The 23,228-nt window shown below is 32.1% G+C and overlaps 2 protein-coding genes across 10 annotated transcripts; one reads left to right on the plus strand and one right to left on the minus strand.

Moving 5' to 3' along the window:
- Positions 1 to 1,681: 1,681 nt before the first annotated feature.
- LOC100804393 (DNA-directed RNA polymerases II, IV and V subunit 11) lies at positions 1,682 to 12,475 on the minus strand. Of its 9 annotated transcripts, none has more exons than XM_041016615.1 (10): positions 11,472 to 12,475; positions 11,226 to 11,373; positions 7,920 to 9,992; positions 7,729 to 7,818; positions 7,565 to 7,643; positions 5,972 to 6,092; positions 4,758 to 5,038; positions 4,194 to 4,272; positions 3,671 to 3,811; positions 1,682 to 2,342 (listed from the first exon to the last, which is right to left on the minus strand). In XM_041016615.1, exons 3-6 carry the CDS (start codon positions 7,970 to 7,972, stop codon positions 6,075 to 6,077), a joined length of 240 nt encoding a protein of 79 aa, XP_040872549.1. In that variant the 5' UTR covers positions 7,973 to 9,992; positions 11,226 to 11,373; positions 11,472 to 12,475; the 3' UTR covers positions 1,682 to 2,342; positions 3,671 to 3,811; positions 4,194 to 4,272; positions 4,758 to 5,038; positions 5,972 to 6,074. The 9 variants fall into 9 exon arrangements, with proteins under 9 accessions (XP_040872549.1, XP_040872546.1, XP_040872545.1 ...); XM_041016612.1 differs by having other exon boundaries at positions 4,758 to 7,643; positions 7,920 to 8,018; positions 9,666 to 9,716; positions 9,812 to 9,992; positions 11,472 to 12,472; XM_041016611.1 differs by having other exon boundaries at positions 4,758 to 7,643; positions 7,920 to 8,018; positions 9,666 to 9,747; positions 9,812 to 9,992; positions 11,472 to 12,472.
- Positions 12,476 to 21,271: 8,796 nt separating this feature from the next.
- Positions 21,272 to 21,816, plus strand: LOC100787092 (uncharacterized). The gene is made up of 2 exons (XM_006582487.1): positions 21,272 to 21,275; positions 21,374 to 21,816. The coding sequence occupies exons 1-2, from the start codon at positions 21,272 to 21,274 to the stop codon at positions 21,814 to 21,816; spliced, it is 447 nt and encodes a 148-aa protein (XP_006582550.1).
- Positions 21,817 to 23,228: the final 1,412 nt, after the last annotated feature.

Below are 23,228 nucleotides of genomic sequence, written 5' to 3' on the forward strand. Positions count from 1 at the left end.
TTGTTATTATAATAGAGATTATGATAATGAGAAACAAGTTTGTTCTAATTTTAATTTAAACCGTTCATGATCATAGGATTATTGTAAATAGGATATCAATAATCCAGATAGATTAATATATATGTAATAGTATTTATTGGATAAATATTAATAGATCTCATTTATTAATTTGCATATATAGATGAGTCACATGTTGATGTGATCATTGAACTGACTCAATTGAAATTTTCTAATGGTTAAAATTTACCATAAATTGTCAATAGAAAATTCTCAAGAAGAGGTATAATAGCTTTCTTTCACATGAGATTGTCAAAGTAATTAACAGGATATTCGTTGTATTTTCATTCCGGACACCTAATGCTTTAGAGCACTTGTTGAATGGATATTGGATATGATTAAATACCTATAGAATTAATGATTAATCAAGAAGGAATCCATCAACTCTTGATAATAAGTTTGAGCTCTATGAATAAAATTATATCCTGGCCAGGAAAATTAAATGAAAGAAGAAATGAGTTTCTTAAGTCATTATGAGTTAACTCAAAAGGGTTTGACAATAATATCATACTCTAGAGTTAACCCAGAGCTGTAAAGATGGAAGAAATTATTACACTACTCTTCTAATGGTTCTTGAAAGTAAAATGTTACTTCATGCTATCCGGACGTTAAGGAGTTTTGTTAGACGTCTACCTTGATTAGTATATTAATTTGATTAATATATTATCGACTTAGTATTGAACCTACGGAGTCACACACAAACGAGTGTTCTAATCTCTGTTAAAGAAATTATTTTAATATTTGATGATTAATTAAATTAGAGAATTTAATATGATCAAATGATTAATTGATTTCAAAAAGGTGGAATATTATTATATTTTTGCTAGCACTAAAAATATAAATAATATGAAAGATTTGGTGAAAGAAAAGAAACAAACATGTATAATTTTGTATTTAGAATTTAGGTTGAAAAGGCGGCTAGATACAAGTTTGACTTGGTCAATTATTATTTTAATTTTAATTGCTAAATGGTTAGCCATAAAAGGTAACAAGAAACAATATAGCTTAAAAAGGGATACTATCAATAATGATTTTGATTTGATCAGAAATTTGGTATCCTTAGGGTGCTATAAATAGAGTCTTAGGCTGCACGTTAAAACAATCTCAATATCACTTCTCTATTCTTATTTTTCCACTTGTCAAAGTTGTTAACGAATAGAGGTTAGTCTTGGTGTGGATACACATATAGAGTCTTTACACCATTGAAGAATTTTTATGCTTCAAGAGCTCATCAACTGGTACATTTTTTAATATGTCATCTGTTTATGAAATAATTTAAATACAAAATAGATCCTTTTATTTTGCAATGTGTGTTTTTTGAACACCTTTTTTCCTACACAAGCAGCACTTTTACAATCAGCCTCAGGCTCGGTCCAAGGATAAAGTAGTTCAAATTCTTATCTTAGACTCATAAAAAAAATATTATTAATATATATATATCAACCTACTTGTATTTTTGTTTTATCATTGTATAACAAAATTTGGAAATTGAGGAAGTCAAAGTTTGTAAGAATTACCAAAAGTGAGTACCGATAAAATCATGTTTGGGAAATTTATTCAGAAATACAATAATAATGCTTTTGACTTCAACAACGTCTTAATTATTTGTGACCTAGAATTTGAATTACCAAGAACATGAAAAGTTTAGATTTATAACCTTTTGTTCACATATGAATTGATACTAATCAATTTTTTCTGATGATTCACTATTATAAGCGCATTCTAAATTCTGAAGATTATGAACACTTGTCTTGGCGGCTTGACTTGATTCCAGCAGTAATTGAATAGTATACTATATATATATATATATATATATATATATATATATATATATATATATATAATACATTTTAGTCCAGAGAACCTGCATGATTAATTTTCAATCCTGAGTTTTTCTTTGTAGACATTCTAGTTAAATCATGGATCATATTATCAAGCTAGTGTGTGTTAATATTACATTATTCTTCATCCCAAACATTAAGATCCACAAATTTGAAGTAAATGAATTTTTTTATTAAGTATAAAAATGTGTCGAGTCGAATTAAATTTTATCCAACCTATACCTATATCATATCTCCACGAGGCCTAACCATTTCAGGGAGGCACAATAAAAGGAACAAAATCTTTAGAAAGGTGTGAAAGATATAACTCATACTAAGCTTATAGCAACCAACCAATCAGAAATTTACCCTTAAGATCATGAACTTGATTGTATAGTTTGCTATTTTCTTCAAGAACTTTGTGATATCCAGAAGTTGCATGAGCTAAGCTATGAACATGCTTGCCTATAAATAAGAATAGGAAATCAAATAAGATGCAGCACCCCATCCACCAATGGTATTACAAAATGGACACTACTAGAAAAAACACTTTTAACATCGGTTATTTTGGACATTCAACATCGGTTTCGAACCAATGTTAAAAGTATGAACGTTAACATCGGTTATAAAAATCGGTTAAAATACACTATATGACATCGGTTTTTAAGAAAATCGATGTTGTGGTGCACTTACAATATTGATTTTTCCGATAAACCGATGTTGAATTGTATATTCTGAAATACTTTCTACATCGGTTCTGTAAAACCCAATGTTGAAAGTTATATACAACATCAGTTTTTGAAAAAACTGATATTGAATTGTATATTCTGAAATACTTTCTACATCGGTTCAGTAAAAAACCGATGTTGAAAATTATATATAACATCGGTTTTTGAAAAAACCGATATTGAATGTGCTTACGACATCGGTTCTTACCGAACCAATGTTATTTTTTTGCAAAATTTTCAAATATTTTATTTATTTTTACAATGAACCAACCATAACCATCTTACAAAAAATATATTAATGTTATTCTAATATAAAATGTTATATCCAACTAAATAAATCAAATATAAGGAGTTTTATATGTACACTATTAATTCTTAATTTACTATCACTTACTGTTACTAGATGTGTGAAGTGTGAAGGTGTAGGATGTAGAAATAAATGCACATGTAAGATAATAAATGACTTAGTTCAGGAACATTTAATCAATCAATGCACATGGAATTTAATTAAAGTGAATCATCATAGTAAGATAATAAACGATGACCTACTATCACTGCAATCATTTTCAGAAGAGTTCAAGAAAAAAGGATGCGAGAAAGATATTGGACTTGGATAACATATCAAGAATATGAAAGAAAATGGGAATAGCTCCTAGAAAACAGTAATTAAAAAAATGTAGGATTTCAAAATTAGTAGAGATTTTTCTTAACAAAAAAAAAAACTAGACGTACAAAGATGTCACATTATATCCTAGAAACACATGCCAATGACTAATAATAATATTGCGATAAAGTAATTAAACTAATGGAAAAACCATTATACAATAATAATTTGAATAACCATCAATTTGGTCCCTAAACTATTACTTTTTCGTAAATAGTGCCAAAAGTATTGGAAATTATATGAATAGTTCCTAAGTATTAGAAATTTTAAGATAACAAAGTAATTGTATAAATACTAGTCTCTTAAGTATTGCAAATTCCTTCAAATTACACAATTTTAAACTGTCCACAAAAATTATTCATCTTCATGTTTATAGATTTGTTGCCATAATTAATTGGTACCTCGATAAAGGGATGGACGTGATTATGCTTCCTAAGAGAGTAATAGAAGCAATAGCATCTTGTAGCAACTCAATATTTTTCTTGGGGTCAGTATTACCTGACAAAACACCATCAGCTATGGAAGCCTGTACTATGTGAGCCCTACAATGAAACAAAACTACATCTAAATTAAAGAAAATTAAAGAGGAGGGATTTCAGTACAAGTGTCTCTCTATAATATCATTACCATGACTGTACAAACAGAAAGACAAGGAACATTCATTTTCAGTGTATAAATCACATTGAAAATGAAGAATAAGAAATAAATATTGAAGAATAGAAAAAATAATTGCTCATTCAATACTTTCAAGACAACCTTTCACGAGAAACATGCATAATAATTTACATTACTATGGCAAATGATTACAGCACACTGCATTTGTACTCTGCAATTGCTTCTTTGAAATTGAATTATGATATGGAACGATGACATCTAATGCAAACTAATAACTACTCTACCGGGAAACATAAACAAACCATATACCTTCCGGATGCTCATTTTGCTACCTCAGTGATGAAATAAGCACATGTTGGTCTCAAGTTGAAATTTGGACTCGCATTGTCTGATGCAGGTAGGCAATAACAAAATATGGTTAGAATTTAGTTTGCATGGGGAACAAAAATTAATAAAATGATAGATTAAGCATGTCAAAAGCAAAATAAGCTTTTCTAAAAATCTTGTGTGCAACCAATATTAACATATTGCTTCCCTATAAAGCATAAACACCTCCAACTATGGTACAAACTACACAATCCTCCATTGTGGTACCCAAACTATGAAAAAAGCTAGCAATCATTGACGTACTACAAGGAAGACCATTGTGTATAATACAAGCAGGCAAATGTTCAGCAAAAATTTATTTCATGTTTTCTCTCTAGACAACCTGAAGAACATCCATGAATATTTTGGTTTTAGCAAAATGAAACAATTCATATTTTGATAACAATGGTCCCAGAGAACATAAAATTCCAAAGACAGGCAATAACCCCTAGATTAGAAAGTGGTTAATACGAATCAAATTACACAAAAGGATAAGTTCAAGCTTACCTCCTAAATGATCTGAACATAAAACAACAATTCTAGAACCATGTGCAGTCAAAGATCTTATCATGGAACCTGTCTTGCCCGTATGGTTGCAAGTTATCACTCTTACCAAGAAACCATCAACATCAACATGCTTCCTTTGGTGCTCTATGGCCCTTGGCTATTTTCTATGTTCCATATTGGTGAAATTTATGAACTGTGCGACCAAGAATATCACTACAAGTGGAGGTTGGTTAGCAAGGAACAATATTAACATAAACCATCTGAACCTGTTCTACTTGTTCCTGTCAATATATATTGAACTTCATCATGTAATGTCTTGAGTTAGAGCTATAGTTTCCAAGAAATTCATCTGAAAAGCTTGGAAAGTTATATTATCATTTCACACTTTTACATTTCTATAAAAATTATCCTTTCTATATAACATTAGCATTTCAAGAGTCCATTAACAATTTGATTCTGAAAAGCAAGACTTGGTTGAGTTTACAAACAGGCTTTACTGGAAGTACAGAAAATACAATCAAGACAAATAAGCGCCCAAAATCAATTTAAGGAAAGAAAAGATTCAAGCACTGGGAAAGGAAGGATTATGGTGCCCCTACTCATCATAAAAAACAGCTATAGAACAATTATGTCTTAGGTTAAAGTGAAAATAAAGGAAATTTATCAATAATAATAGAAAGAGTATAAGTATAAAATGTCATCCATATGCAACATCAGCCATGAAAAAATTGGAAACAATTTATTTTATAGAAGTAAGCTAACCACACCCCTAAACATGTAGAAACCATTTACCTAATCCACTGTTACTCAATTGGAAGTAACATTAATCAACATAAATTAGTTGTCTGAAAATGTCAAAATATTACTCAGATTTGAAAATTTTTACATAGTATGTTCATTCTTTATAATTTTAAACCTAAAAGAAAACATTTTTCTTATTTTATTTTAATTATTAAAACTATCCACTTTCCTTTCTTTGGAAATTAAACATTCACGCTTTATCATTCCTGCCATCATGAAGGTTACTACTTACTGCTACCACCACTCTACGTACTATTCTGAAAATCCCCAAAACTAAAAGTATAACTTTTTTTAAAAAAATTCTAAAGGAAAACCATGTACCTCGTTGAAAATGTAAACAAACCTGGAAACACAAGTTGCTTCACTATTATATCAATTAAATAAAAATATAAGCTAAAAAGAATAAACCTGACATCTTTGCAATCAAATTCGTGGTATCACTTCTCCATCATGTGCTCAAATTATATGCATAATCTCCAAGATATCAAGAACCGTACTAAGTTATTTTTTTTATTATCAATGAAACCATATGATCTGAAGAGAATGGAGACAATTTGTAATTGTATATCAATATTTGATTGAAGATATATAAATGCACATGACAATGAGATTTAGTTTATTTTTCTTGTATGAAAATGCACATGTGGTAGTCTTTGGTTTCTATTTATAAGAAGCAGGGGAAAGTTCAGAGAAGAACCTAAATTTGAATTCAAAGCATCCACCATCTCATAATCAAACAACATAATTAGGAGGCAAAAGAACCCTTTAATCAGGTTGCTACAGAACCACATATATATGAAAATTCTAGGCTAAAAATGCTCATTTTCACATTCCTAAATGGCTCATTAAAAAATTTAAAAGTTGTTATATATGATCAAACAAAATGAGTTTAGTTAGAACAGCACACGACTCTGTGGAACATGAAAATGCATATGTCTGTAGTTTTTTTTACCAAAACACAAAATAAAAAAAAGATTTATTATCTAATAACAAAAATTGCTACCAAGGCACATGAAAATTTTCTAACTAGTCTGCCACTTAAATATGGTGCTAGTACTATTTAAGCTCAAAAATATAATGTTTAAGGCTCCCACTGTTACTTAGGACTAGAGTAAGCTTTTCTCTTTATCAGCTTAAGTCACACCTCATGCATTTAAGCCAAAACAACAGTTGTGCCATAGATATGATTCTTTTTTAAATTATGATTATAATTACTATAATTGTATAATAAATATAAATTTGTGTGTGTGTGTGTGTGTGTGTTTGTGACTTCTTCATTTTTCTCTCTTCTCTTGTTTTCCTCATCCATTTGAGCTCATGTGACAAACATTTATTAATTAGTTTCATTTTTTAATTTTATATATCATTCTTTTTTTCTAATTTCATGTCCATAGACTTCTAAATTTTCTAAACCTGAGACTTGGGATCCAGTTTTTCACATTATTTGACTTTCTTTAATTCTCTTTCCTTCTTTCAACATGGACTGGTTAAGGCGGTAAATGCTCATAGCTGAAAAATGCAGCATCCATAATGGACCAAATATTAAACATCTGCATTAAGTATTTTAGAATTCTTATGATTCTTCAGGTTTTACTTGTATGCATTGAAATATGAATTGCATACCAATTGGACTGTAATAAGAACAGGTAAAAGGTTTTTTTTTACTTTCTAGTATAAATCAGAAATTCAAAATTCTTATGATTCTTCAAGTTTCATATGTATGACTTTTAAAATTTGTGGTGTCTCCGTGTTCATACCCAATGTCATATCTGTGCTTCCTAAGTTTAAAACCAAAACCAACACCAATTCAATTTATTTGCATGAGAGATCTATCTAATCCTAAGACAAAGATGCAATCCACATTTATTCCAAATAAAAGTAGGATTTGGGTCTTATTCTTTAACCCTAACTAACTATATGCTCGAAATAGCTTAGAACAAAAACCTGAACTATTCCATGAAATTGAAAGAAGGCAGCAATAGTAGTAATAAGGAAAAGACGCTAACCCTGACAATAATTTTGTATTGAAGAGGATGAGGAAGCTTGTATCCGACAAACAAGACATTGGGGTCTCTGTGAAGCTGCCTGAAGAACATCAAAAACAAAGAAAAGTTAAGGTTTTGCGGTGACACTGGGAAGTGAGAGCAAGGAGGAAGGAGAACGGGAGTACATGCGTAGGATGTTGTCGATGGTGTGCTCCTCTCTCTCAATGGTGAAGGACGCCGCATTGATGATCTTCGTGTCCCTCTCATAAGAAACCCTGTTTTTTTTTCGAAATTGAAAGGAAAAAAGAGAATGAGAAAGTGAAAAAAATGGAACAAAGAGAAGAGAAGAATTGAAGATTGAGAGAATAGATAGTTATTTTTGGTGCCTTCAGGGACGACGAAACGCTCGTAACGATCTAGGGCATTCATCGCTTCACTTCTGCTTCCTCCCTCTTACTACTCACTACTAACTACTCTGTCTCTCCAAATGAAATGAAAATGTTAATGCACGCACCTATTATCATGTCTCCAAATGAAATGGAAATGTTAATGCACGCACCTATTATCATGTCTTCAGTCAAAACTCGTCGGGCCCAAAATTAACTATCCTCTTAATATTAACTATATATCAGCAAATAATGTTTTTATAGTTATTTCAAAATCATATTTTAATATATATTTCATTAGAAAAAAGAAAAAAAAAACTAAAATCATAATTTAACATACTATTCCAGTTTTCAGAAGAAGAAAAATGTTTTAAGAAAATAAAAAGAAAAATCGTATTTAGATATATGATTTCTTTATTATGAAATTGTATACCAAAGTATAACTTATCTATTGTTGTAATTTAAAAAAAATACCGTTTATGATCATTTTAAAAAAATTATTTATTTCCCTAATTAATCCGAAGTCTGAACAACATCATCGCATGGTTAGAATGATTTAGCCTCATTAGGGATTTACCAAAGTATAACTTATCCTTTTTTTTCATTTTCATATAATAAATAAAATATAAGATATAAAAGGAGGCTACACCTAGAGGGGTTAGTTAACATATGTTTTTGAAAATGTTTTTATGGAAAATTTATTTATTTTTTCATTGAAATAAATTATTTAAATAAATAAAATATTATAACTAAGTTACAAATTTGATATTTTTCTATAAAATAAAAAATTTAGTAAATAATCTTAATAATTATTTATGCATATTAAAATTAAAATCAAAACAAATTTATATGAATAAAAAATATAATTTTTTAAAATAATAAATTATATATATTTAATCTACAGTTAATTATATCCATAAGTAAAAGTAGTTATAGATATAAGTTTGTAGAGATTTTAAAATATAATGATGATTTAATATTTATTTATTGAATGATGACAAATATCTCATAAAATATACTTTTGAAATATTTATTGGACATTTTGATAATAAATAATATATACATTGTATGTATAAATGTTTTTGTATGATAAATTTTTTTATTTTTATAATAATTAAATAAAATATATTAATAATAAATTTTAATTGTTTGACGATATAATTGTTTTTACCAATATTCTATAAAAATTCTATAAAAATTAAACTCTACTATTAAAAACAATTTTTTTTATTTTCAAATGAAATAATATGCAATAATTAATATAAATGTGCATTATATTTAAATGATAATCATGAAATAAAAAAAATTAAAATTATAGAAATTATTTTAATAATTTAGTTTAATTTTAAATGCTTACCTTTTGAATTTGTTATTGTTTATTAACTATTATATTTTTTTAATTAAAATATAATTAATAATTCAATATATGATTTTTTTAAAATATATAAATAATTAAAAAAAATTATATTAACATTAATTATTTTAAAATCGATATTGTAAATGCTTAGACGATATCGATTTTCAAATAACTAATGTTAAAATCACACTAAATCGATCTGTTAACATTGGTTATTTGAAAACTGATGTTGTAAGTATTTAACGACATTGGTTTTCAGATAACCGATGTTAATAGGACGATGTTAGAACTTATTTTTTTAGTAGTGGAATGCTAAGTAGAATGGAATGAAACAATATAGCAAAGAACTTAAATAAATTAATCATAAGCAAAATATTACCTAGATTGGAGAACTCCTCATGAAATTTCATTTGCAGGAACTTCATACCAGCTTTGGTGGTGTGAATTGTATGCTTTAGTTTCTATAAAAACACAAGAGGTAATATTTTACTAAGAAATTATCAAGGATCATGAAGAAGCAAATACCTGGGATCCGAAGAGGGATACAAAAGCCAAACTCATCCATGAATGTAGGCTATAGAAATTTGCCACAATCCCATCCTTTCCCTGGAATTTTGTCCAAATCCAAAAGATCCCAGAAGCTAAAGCGACCCCCTTGAAGCCACAAATGCACCAATTTCTTTAACCCCTTCATCCAGGTAACCATCTTGCACCAAAATTGTTACAAAAAACAAATTAATCAATCAATGGACACTAAGATCAAGTACACCTTTTACTATAATATATCCCATTTCTGTACAGTAAGCTAAGCCACCTTCTTTTTAGTAGAAAAATAGAACAAAATTAAATTAAGCTAAGGTATCTAGAAAATTACCAACTAATATAAAGATATTTATTCAAAAAATAAATAAATAAAAAGTTCCTTGAAACAAAAATATATTTCCACCAAAGTTCATATAAATAATTTCAATCATAGTTATAAATCCGGTATAATGACACAAATTCAACAACCCCAATACTGCTATTGCATAACAACAATTAGCCGTTATATTAAAGATTATAGATAAAAGATAAATATTTTATAACATATACTATACACACACAATGAGGTTAAGTATTTAACTTAAACAAATCCATTTCTACTTGCAAAAGTGATTTAGTCTTTTCATCAAGCATATAATCTGACCAATGTAACCCCAATCGTATTTCCTATTAAAATTTCGACAGAGCAAAAATAATATCAGAAATTCCTTTGATTCACTTCATCAAGAGGAAAACTTTAAATCTATATGCACCCTCAATTTTTGGCTAGAGTAAAGACAAATTAATTATTGAGTCCACTCAGAGGGACCACATTCATTACCCATATGGAATTTCCAGCTTGCAACATTGCAGAATTAAAACCACCAACATGAGCATTCATGTCTAGCACATTTCTTAGCATGTTATAAGGTGGTGGAGGGCCCTCATTCAATGATACAGTACAGTGAAATCCCTATATTAAGAGTAATCTATAGGTTGAAACGTCAGTACCACCATTGCACAACAAAAAAATATCTAAATCCCTCTATCATAAAGTTACAAACTTACGATACTAAGCACTAAAAATAAATCATTATTTATAGGTTTTTAACATTAAAAATGTATATAAAAAATTCAAATTAAATATATAAGAATATTTATATCAAAGTTTTAACGATATACAACAATGTCTATATATAGATAACAAAGCACTATACAAAATTCTAATACTTACCTGCTCTACTGTAATGCCATTTTCAAAAGCACTATACAAGCTTTCTTTTGTAATAGCCCCAACAATAAGATTTGGAAGTTGATACTCTACCTTGTGTACACCACATGTATTGATACTAACACACTTTTCTATAACTATATATAGATAAGAAAATACTGAAGCAAATTAAGAAATTGAACTTACTTGATAAGAACATGTTTCTGAGATGGTATATAACCAATGGCTTTAATCTGAGAATCTCACCAGCAATTCCAGCCCATCCATCAACCATTATGTATGTCATAAATAAGGTAGCCTTCATTGGAATGGAAACTCCAATCTTTCTAGGAATCTTATATCCAATAATAAAATTCACAAAGACCAATCAAGTGGAAAGTAAAAAAGAGTTTTTTAACTAGAGAGAAAAAATAAGATTGGGTTGAGAGGCACCATGAGCGATCAAGTAGAGGGCAACTTGCAAATGGTCTACCTCAGCATCACAATGCAACAGAGTGTAGCCAGCATCATCAACGGTTTCAACCTCGGCACTGTGTTCAAGCAACACCTTCACGCTCTTTATTCGACCCTTGAACGTTGCCCAATGCAATGAGGTCCACCTGTTCTGGTCCCTCCCGTTCACACTAACCCCTTCCCCCAAACATTTCTTCATGTCATGAACATTGTCAACTCTCACCGCACGCAACAGCGTGTCGCCCCAACCCAGCAAATCGACCAAGCACGTGCGCGCGTGAGATTGTTCGTGCTCACTCTCTGCTACAACAGAAAATGCCATTCTCCCCTCCCTATCCCTCGCGCACTTCATGTTGGAGCATTCCAACAAACACTCAGCGGCCTTCACGTGCCCCTTCCATGCCGTGTAGTGGAGTGGGGTCCACCCCTTCGAATCCATGCGATTAGGGTTTCCTCCATTGCGATGCAGAACTGGATAACCCTCGTGTGCCCCTCCCTCGCCGCCACGTGGATCGTTTTCCTCCCCTCGGAGTCTACCACATCCACCTCTAGCTCGTCATCATAGCGCGCCAACAGAAACTCCATCGCGTCGATTCGGACCATCGTCGTGGCCTCGTGCAGAAACAATCCATCGATTTTGCAATCGAAGGCTTCCAGAAGCTTCATCGTGTGGAGGTTCCCAACCCTAATTGTGAGCGGCATGATAGATTCCGCTGTTGCGATTGCGGTCACATCCATGCCGGTGTTGAGTAAGTCCACAATGGCATCGGTGCTTCCGACAGCAGAAGCGGCGGGCGCTGGAGCAGGAACAGAGGCGGTGGCGCATAGGTGTCTGTTTCCGACATGGGTATGGAAGACGGTGCTTGTTAGTGTTGGGGTTGTGTGGAGGTCGAGGGAGGGTGGGTTAGAGAATGCTATGGCGTTGTTAGGTTTCTTTCTTTCAATGCTTTTGAATGCCAAGGGACACAACCTTTTGTGGATAAGACCAATGAGATAACGAAGATGTTTTATCAAAACCCGTGGTAATTTTAATGACCAACACACATTCTAAGGTGGTTTTCAATAACCGTTTTAGAATGTGTGTCATACAAGGCTGTTTTCAGTAAATAATTACAAAAATATCACCGGTTCATTTTCTAAGACGATTCTAAAAGAACCGTCATAGAATGACTGTCGTAAAAAGATTCATTTCTAGTAGTGTAATATGGCTTTGGACAACATTATTTAGCATATTGCTTGTTGTGTGAAGTAGCCAATTTTCCTATTAACTATAGGATATTCAGTTACCAATTAGACATAATTTTATTTTCTCATTTTTTAAAAATTAGTCAACATACTCTATTAAAACTTTTGTACCTTCTTGCTTAATATTTCTCGTTGGTTGTCAAGTGCCAACACTTTTCATTTAAATGGCATAACACTTGTTCAATATTACCTTGATAACCGTGTAACATAATAATTGGTAAGTGAAAAAATAATTACTATAAATAGTATATATTATTCTAAAAAAATGGTTAATTAATATCATTCTTGAAACTTTAATTTTATCTGATAAATGCATATTGCATGGCATATATTTTTTAAGGGGAATTATTATTCGTGCTCCTTAAAATTTAATAAAATCTTACTTGATCTCGGTCTCTTTTAGACCCTACATAAACCTCACAAGCTAGCTTAATTTATATAATAATAACAAGATATCATATATCTGTCCTAATTTTAAAGCAGTATAATGTGTATAATTATATTATATGTACAGGACAATCATGTGTATACATATATTGATAAAGATATCGTATGGTACAGTTATTCAACTTCAGATTATTAAGTTGTTACCAAAAATACTTAGCTCATTCTCATACTGATATTTGCAATGTATTTGCCTTTTAGTTATTGACCTTCAATATATTCAAACTTGATTTAAATATGCATTGCTTAGAATTCAGTTAGCAGAAAATCATTTCATTTGTTTTTATTTTTTACTTCTAATGTAATTATAATTTATTAAATATGTCCCTAACTTGAACCTTGGATTAGAGTCCTAGAGCAAAAAATCCCATCACACAATAGGCCAATCACCTTAGCCACAACTAAGACAGGACTTCAGGATCCTCAAACGATTATAGGAGAGAGATTCCCTATCAAACATTCCTCCAGCAGTTATGAGGGATGTTACTCTCCAGAAACCAGAATCACTAGACAAGGATTTGTCTATGAACCTAGACAATAATCAGCCGTGTCACTGCCAACATAAGGAGAAAGACCATTTTAGGTAAAGACCTACTCCCCAAACACCATCTCCTAGTGCACAATGCTAGCATGGGTATTGGAGCGTCATTGTAAGTACTCCCCACTGCTCACTTCCATACATGTTCACCTTCATCATGAACTAGGTAAGTCCTATTACCTTGGAACTTGGACTGAAAAATATGCATGATGAGAATAGAAACAATCAAACACCTAATGGGGCTATTGACATGTCTTTTTAAATTGATTAGATTTTATTTTATCTACCCTCTTCTTTTAAACAATGCTAAAATTGTCAACATGACAAAATCTAGAGAAAGCCTTATTTACATGATCTCAGTGTGCAAAACGATTTCATAAAATTAGGCATGTAAACATTGTTTAAGAATTGGACAGCAAAAAGATTTTCTCCACCATCATTTGTTAGAGTAGATAAGTTAAAGTAGCTATTCTTCTTAAACAGACATGCAGAATAAACATGTTATAAGCGCAGAAATCTTCACATGCTTACTTACAAATTCTCCAATGCCATAATCATCCAGATATATGAAGGTATAACACCAAATAAGTTACAATTCCTTAAAACCCTTAAACAGAAAAATGAATGATGTTAAACTTCAGACTAAAAGTCTAAAGAATAAAATTTTCACATTTAAGAGAAAAAAATATGAGAAAATATTATCACTAGTGGCAATTTACGTACAAAGTAATCAAGCCTGCCATGTTCCCACAAAAAAAGAAAGTCCTGGCTAGGACTTTCTATATCATTGGTTCCAATAAAATTATTATTACTTATTCTATTGCAGTGTGACAATGTTAGAAGTGTTAGAAGTTAAGTAGTTTGGTTTTAAGGAGAAGAAACAAAATCAAAGCTCAAAAGTCGGTCAAGTTTAGTTTTGTGGTCCTGCAAGTGAAGGTGGTAAGTTCCTAGTCAATTGATTGGATGACATAACCCTTCAGTGTTAAAATTGCAGAAAAAATTGTCAGAAAACATCTGATATCTTACAAGTTACAAGAGACAACCAAATTATCAAATGATCATATTTGAAAATGAAAAGAAGAAATGTAAATGGGATGTCTTTCAAGGTCTGCAAGTTTACTAGTCTCCCAAGATTTGTTGGAACATCGCCATAAAATTGTTTTCCTTCAAGCATCCTATTGGAATTTCTTCTAGGTTTCAATTTAGAAGGAAAAATAAGAGGCAATGACCTCCTTGACTCAAAATTTGAAAATATTTAAGTAAAACAATATCATCATGACAACACCTCAAAGACCATAACGGTAAATACATACATGTACTTAATCTATAAAACTGGTTATATGTATTAGAAAATAGTTAAATGAAACCATACCCCAGCTCCAGGCATGACCAAATCTTTACTTCCATCCTTTTCCTATATATACAAAAATAAAACATGATGGTCATTAAAAAGCCCAACATGACACAAATCAGTCTACTACATATTGTGCTTTGCATCTGAGGTAGCAAGGTCTTGATTGGCAAGAGAAATTGCCAAAATTAGGAAATTAGGTTGTAACAGGGGATAAGTTTCAGTGTTACTTTCAATTACATGCTCAAGAAGTTTAGCTTCCACCACTAGAGCTCATACATCTAAATAATCAACTGATTAGTTTAAACTTAAAAGTAATTGAATTATGGATGTTCTTCATTCTCACAACCTTGATGATGCAATCCTACCCCGCAAGGGTATTGGATAGAAGACTCCAAGAGGATTGGGCTAGAGCTGCTAAAGAAGGCCTTGGGGTTCTCATGAATCCCAGGGTAGATTTCTGAGCCCATGGACCAAGGTTGGGTCCTCTCTTCTTTGTAAATATTAGAATAGATTTTTCCTTCTTTTGGGCCTTGTATTTTGGCCATTCTATTAGTATAGGATTTTAGCCTTGTATTTCGGGGCATTTTGAGTAGTCTTTGTAGTAAGGACTTTTTTTTTGTATTTTCATGTTTTTTGTCATGGGGGTGAGCTTAGCTATTATAGGGTGTGTATAGCTAAGCTCTAGCTTCTCATCTCAAGGAGGTGAGCTTAGCTATTAGAGAGGTATGTGTAGCTAAGCTCTAGCTTCTTTAGAAATCTTCTTAAGGAAGTTTCTCAAGGAGGTGAACTTAGTTATGAGAGGGGTGTGTGTAGCTAAGCTCTAGCTTCACAAGGAATTTTTCTCAAAGAAGCTTCTCAAGGAAGTTTTCTCAAGAAAGCTTCTCAAGGAAGCTACCTAGTCTATAAATAGAAGCATGTGTAACCCTTGTTGTAACTTTGATGAATGAAAGTCTTATGAGATACACTTCAAAGTTCCACTTCTTTCCCTCCTTTATTCCTTCAATTTCGTGCTCCCCCCTTCTCTCTTTCTTTTCCTCCATTAAAGCATCCTCTTCAAGCTTCTTATCCAAGGAAATTCTTGGTGGTGAAGCTCCTTCTTCCTTGGCTTATTCCCTAGTGGATGGTGCCTCCCCTCTCCTCTTCTCCTTTGCCTTCTGCTGCATCTCCATGGTGAAAAATCACCATTGAAGGACCTCATTGAAGTTCAAAGATCCAACCTCCATAGAAGCTCCACAAGCAAGCTTCCATCACTTGATGATAAATAAAATAATATTTTATTGCTAATATTTATATCTCACCATGAGGGGAGTAGATGCTCAAATGGATGGGCACAGATGAAATACCCTTGTTGCGACATGAAAGATCCAATGTTATATATATTAAGAAGGTGTATAAACAAATAAACATTATACCTCATCTTTTTGCAAAACAGGGTACAAAGATGATATGAAACATGCCATGAAGAAGGAAAGATTTTCCAAATTTCCATTATGAAGTCCTGAGCAATTTCATGAAGCGCACGCTGAAACATAAGCTTTCGGATTAGAAGCTCTGTGCTCTTTTTAGTACTTACTGATCTCCCTCAGGGCCACGATTCTTGACCTGAACTTGTGTGGCTTCTTCACTCCGCCAGTCAATGGAGCAGACTTGTGAGCGACCTTAGTTGCAAGCTGCTTCCGAGGAGCCTTTTCCTCGGTCGACTTACGGGTTGCTTGCTTTGTACGCGCCATCAGGATTTTGAGATTGAAAGAAAGAGACAGAAAAAGCGAAAAATGGGAACATGAAGAAGAAGAAGAACCATCCTGAGGTTTAGGAATTAAGAGTACTGATGACAATGATTGAGATGAAAAGATTACTATTGAATGGCGAAATTGTTAGAGAGAGAGACAACGAAGATAGATAAATATAGAGATAACGTGCACTGGTCTTCTGGCTACGGTGGCATTGGTCCTAGAAGCGACTATCGAATCTTGAATATTGTCCTCGTTGCTGCTAGAGATGTTAAGCATCTCGATTTTAGAATTGATGTTGACGACAGCGACTCTGGCTTTGCCGCCGTAGTTGACATCTTATTGCCACTCTGGGAGAGCTCATCTTCGTCCTCATCACTATCGCTTGTGGAAGGAGAAGATGGAAGGACATATTTTGTGTTAGGGCACAAATAAAGGGTGTATAAGGAGAAGACTAAGGTAGACTAAGTGTTAGGTTGAGAAGACTAATTTCAAAGACAATTTTAAGAAAATCGTCATTGAATACTTAATTTTTAAGACAGTTTTAACAAAACCGTCTTTGAATACTCACCTTCTAAGATGATTTTTATAAAACCGTCACTGTATATCTTCTATTATTTACAAAATTGATATTGTCTGACATTCTAAGAAAGTTTTTGGGAATCGTCTTATAAAGTGCATCGTAAAGAACTATTTTTTTTAGTAGTCATTCAACCAAACAAAGAAAAACAGATGGTAGGTTGGCCTAAAAAACTAACAACCTGCATAGGGTTCGACTTAACATCAAATTAAAAGATCAAATAAAATTTGGATTTTTTTTGGTCCAACCTGATATTAGCCCCATCTGTCACCTCTAAGTAATGGGTTATTAATATATATATATATATATATATATATATATATATATATATATATATATATCTTGTTCATATAGGTAATGTTAATCAATTTCTTTAATTCATTCTCAATTATATAGTTCATACTTACACAATCTTGAAATTTCTCTCATTTTAGTGTATACTTAATTCATTCATATGTCCTTTTTCAATTTCCTTTTCTTTGTATAGAATGGGAAGAAGTGGACTACAAGGATACTAATATCTGAGTTAAGGAACTAAAGTAATAATTTTATTTTCTAGTTGAGTTTTGAAAATATAAAATATATCAGCAGCATTTTGAAATTCTATTATATTCTAATTAATTAATTAATAGTATTAATAACTATGATTAACATCCTTTCAACAAAAAAATACACGGATTAACATTAGCATACTAATAACCAACACTACTAGAAAATAGCCTTTCTACATCGGTTATCGGCGCCTTTCTACATCGGTTATTACGTGTCGTTGTAACCCGGAGTCGTTGAAACACAACGACGGTTGAGTGACCAATGTTGAATTCTGACATTCTACATCGGTTATTAGGACAACCGATGTAGAAATCTGCCCATTTTATGACCAACCCCGTCTTAGAATTCTATATTTCTACATCGGTTGTCCTGACAACCGATGTAGAATGGTCATCATTCTACATCGGGTGTTTACTGAACCGTCGTAGATTCTTACCCACGATGAAACATTCAACATCGGTCGTTCTAATAACTGATGTAGAATGGTAGACATTCTACATCGGATGTGGCATAAACCGATGTAGAATTATTAATTATTTTTAATTTTTTTGCTTTTTGAATAAGTAAAAAATTGGTAAGTAAAAAAAAAAATAGTTGTCTCCAATTAGTAAAGACTAACCTCCTGCGTTGTCCAACCACCCCTAGCGCGCCTTATAGGGCCAGTGGTCCTCCTGCACCAAACATATTCATATAAAAAAAATTCAATGCATGTAGATCACAACAAAGCTTCAAAATAGAGAAGAAAAAGTTCCACAGTATGAAGGGAATCAACTACTTAATGCAGAATTTGAAATTAAGCCAATACCACAAATGTATAAAACATGCAGCAAAGAACACTGCCATCAAGATACAACTTGATGATCACAATTCATGACTGATATTGCAATGACAAAGTAAAGAACTTAACGATTGTTACCGATGTGAGGGTGATGTGGATGCGAGGCTACATATCGTCGGAGACTTGTGAATTGCATTGCCACAGCCTTCAAGATATAGAGGAGCAAGAAGCAGCAGTGCTTATTCTCCTCACAACACTCCTCTTATTTCACCACCTCACCGCACCGACTCGATCAAATCAAATATAAAGAAATTAACACCTGAATTTTGCAGAGTAAACAAAAAAAGAAAAGAAAACGGAAACAGATAAAAAAAATTAAATCAAGAAAAAAAAAATCATGAATTTCTCATAATAGTGAAGTGCCTATGCTTGCAGAGAAGTAGCGAAGTACCTATTATTATTATTATTATTATTATTATTATTATTATTATTATTATTGAAATGCATATGCAATTTTGGATTTTTTGTAATTTTATTTTAATTTATCTCTTAATTTTTCAATTGTTACATTGAAATTTTTTAATCTTTAAGTGATTGCATTTATGTCTCTTTGTCAAACTTTCTTTGTTACTCTTGATTCTTTTTTTGACAAGATTTCCTATTCATTCTTACAAAGTAAAAATCATAAAAAAAATGTGTATAATAAGTACAGTTCAGTTCCTTGTGTTAAATGTCAAGAGACAAGAAATCAATAGCATCCATCATATTTACCTAAACACCAAACTAATATAGAATGAAGATCTCATGCAGTAGCATAAATTCCAAAATTATATATAATAATCACATATAAGATTCACCATATAATGAATCACCGTTTAATTTTAATAACCACATCCCAGTAAAATAGTTATATAATACATAAATGCATAAAGCTACAATTTCTTTTGAAGATTGAGAACACACATTGTCACCCACATATATACACCTATATAGTATTAAGCTGAATGATACTTTCCAAGATGGGTAAATAAAATATATATAGGCGCATCTTCCCCTAGTAATAATAATAATTATTATTTAAACTTGAGTGTTTTTTCTTCAAAAAATAAATAAACAAATTTGAGTGTTCATTCTTAAACAAGAGCATGCTAAAAAATTATTTTCTTTGTGTGTGAATAATGTTCCCTACCAGAAAAAGAAAATCACTTTTATTTTTTATGAAACTTCTAATTTTTCTATAATTCTTTCAATCAAATGAAATATTAATTTTAAAAAGACATCACCTCAAAATTTAATTTAAGCCTAAAAATTTGTCAGAAGATCCCTAAGCCTCATGGAATTCCAGCCTCCCAACAATGATGGACTAAAGCTACTAATGCACAAGCAATTTTGGTTCAAATGCTTTTCTGCTTATTCTAACATTGCTAATCATAACGTCCAAGTTGTTGCCACAATAATAAAACAAAACAGAAAACTAACTCAACTATTTAGTTTGTTGCAGACAAAGTCTTAAAACTTACCCAAAAGCCTAAAAAACTACTAAATAAAAATGTTGCAGACAAGTCTTAAAACTTACCCAAAAGTACCTAGAGGAGCGCCCACCAAAGGATTGTCTTGAAAGCATTTTTTTCCCATGTAAGGAAGGTAACTCAACTAACCTCTGGACAATAGGTGTATCCCCTTGCTAGTATATATCTTCAAGAACCAGAGATCAACATACTGCAAATTTGTATAGTGTAAAACAAAAATATATATTTACTTTTCCAAAGAAATAATATTTTAGGCAACAATTCAGTTGAGTATAATTTACAATAAAATGCTTAGCAATCAAATGACAAATTCTACCAATTCTATAAAAGCATGTATTTAGCCCCACTCCAGTAGTCCTTGGCCCATTATTCTACCAATCCTTACAAAAATTTAAATAACAAAAGCAAAGTTGTTAGTTGGTCTTCTGAAAATTCCTTCCATACAAGAAATCTATATATATATACAAACAAGGCCATGACTACTTTTTCTCTATTCTGTTGACACCTGTCCACTGTCCCATTCTCTGTCCTATTGACACCTGTCCAGTTGTAGGCCTTCTTTTGCTCATTGTCGTGTTTAATGCTTCTTCTTTCCTCATTCCTGTGTGTTGCCACCTGTCCCGTTGATTGCACACTTCAGTGCACGTGTGCTGTCTCTTTGTTTATGTTCGTTCTCTTTGTTTGCTCATTGCCGTGTTTAATGCTTCTTCTTTCCTCATTCCTGTGTGTTGCCACCTGTCCTGTTGATTGCTCACTTCAGTGCACGCGTGTTGTCTCTTTGTTTATGTTCGTTCTCTTTGTTTATGTTCGTCCATCCTGTCTCTTTTTGCTTCTTCCCTTTTCTGCTTTCCATTTTTTTCCCATTTCTTCTTTTCGCATTTTCTGTGCTCACTCCGATCACTATTTCTCTCCTTTGCGCTTGCTTTCTGAACTTTTGGTTTGTGTTGCATTTGCTTTTTTTTTTTTTCGGTTATGTGTTCATTGTCAGTTTAGCTTTTTTAGTTTCCTTTGGACTAAAGTGCTGAGAACATGCGTGAGCTTTGCCTGATTCTGATTTACGTTGCTACTGTTTATGCCTTTCTGTTCGTTTTGATGCCTACAACTATTTCTATTTTGTTTTTTTTTAAACAGGTTTGCATGCATATGTTCGTTTTGGCCTTTATGTTCGTTTGCATGCATGTCTTCAAAAGTTTCGAATGAGAAGGGACAAATTGCATTTTGCTGCAGTTCCAGACCTGAAGATGAAACTCATTAGTCAAAGACAAACAAACGAAAGGTTGTATAACTTACCAACTACCACTGAAGTTGCTGCCTTGATTGTTGGTGATGAACACTCAGCTGATAAAAGAGATATTATAATAGAAAAACAGTCCGGACTTCTGAAGAGAATACATGAACTTCATCCTGCATATTTTTCTTTGCAATATCCACTTTTATACCCAAAAGGAGAAGATGGTTACAGACTAAATATACCTCACAAAGATCATGCCAATATACATGCTGCAAAGAGGAAACAAGTCACATTGCGTGAATATTTTGCTTACCGCCTACAGTCAAGAACTGATGAAGCATAGACATACTTCATTCCAGAAGATTATTTCAGCAATGGATTGTTGATGGATATTGTATGATTGAGTATCAAAAACTAAACTATGTCAGACAACATCAACAACAACTCAGGGTTGACAAATACATCAATTTAATTGGCTCTAATGATCATCCTGAAACACTTGGTAGGGACAGAGGAAAGAGAATCATACTGCCAAGTAGTTTTGTTGGTGGTCAAAGATATATGGAGCAACTATATTTTGATGGTATGACAATTTGTGGACATCTTGGATTTCCAGACTTATTCTTAACAATGACATGTAATCCAACATGGCCAGAAATACAACGCAAGGTCGCACAATCCAATCTGACCCCCAATAATTGCCCTGATATTATCACACGAGTTTTCAAAATAAAACTCAATCAATTAATGAATGACTTAAAACATGGCAATATCTTTGGCAACATTATTGGATGTAAGTAAAAAAAAATTCTATGACTTTTTCCCTACTTTCTAAGTTGATGTTTATAATATCACTGATGTAAGTTTATTACAGATATTTATACAATTGAGTGGAAAAAAAGAGGATTGCGACATGCCCACATTTTAATTTTTCTGCACCCTTCAAACAAGTTACCAAACTCACACGATATTGATCAAATGATTTCAGCAAAAATACCTGACAAACAGAGCCAGGCACAATTATTTGAAATTGTGTCCAACCATATGATGCATGGACCATGTGGGTTTGCAAATAAAAAATCACCATGTATGGTCAATGGAAAGTGCATTAGATATTTTCCAAAAAAATTCCATGGAGCAACAATTGTTGACCCGGATGGATTCCCAGTTTATAGGAGAAGAAATGATGGTCGTACAGTCATGAAAAATGGAATTGAACTAGATAACAGATTTGTTGTACCATACAATCTACAAAAACACACTTAAACGGGGAATGGTGTAATCAAAGTACATCCATTAAATATCTGTTCAAATACATCAACAAAGGTTCTGACCGTATCACAGCTTCTATTGGAAATCAAGATGAAATTAAGCAATATCTTGATTGTAGGTATCCTTCTATTCTCACCTGATTTGATTAACGAAATCATTTAACATAAATTAATTTATTTGATGTTATATGTTTAACTCAAACTTAGCAACATCTGATTCTATCTTCAACAATATATATGTACTGCTTGAATCAATAGATATGTATCTCTCCCAGAAGCATGTTGGAAAATTTTTGCATTCCCAATGCATGTGCATTCCCCGGCAGTGGAGCGGCTATATTTTCACCTTGAAAATCAACAACATGTTTACTGGAAAGATGATCAACAAATAGGTGAAGTCCTATCAAAAAACACAATAAAAGAATCCATGTTCACAGCTTGGATGCATTCTAACAAAATATATTCTTATGGACGGGATCTTACA

This window comes from Glycine max, chromosome 6, assembly GCF_000004515.6.
Source record: "Glycine max cultivar Williams 82 chromosome 6, Glycine_max_v4.0, whole genome shotgun sequence".
In the NCBI taxonomy this organism is placed as follows: Eukaryota; Viridiplantae; Streptophyta; class Magnoliopsida; order Fabales; family Fabaceae; genus Glycine; species Glycine max.

Bases quoted from the DNA above. Each gene is read 5' to 3' on its own strand.
- LOC100804393 (XM_041016608.1), bottom strand. From the start codon at position 11,931: ATGGATTCGAAGGGGTGGACCCCACTCCACTACACGGCATGGAAGGGG.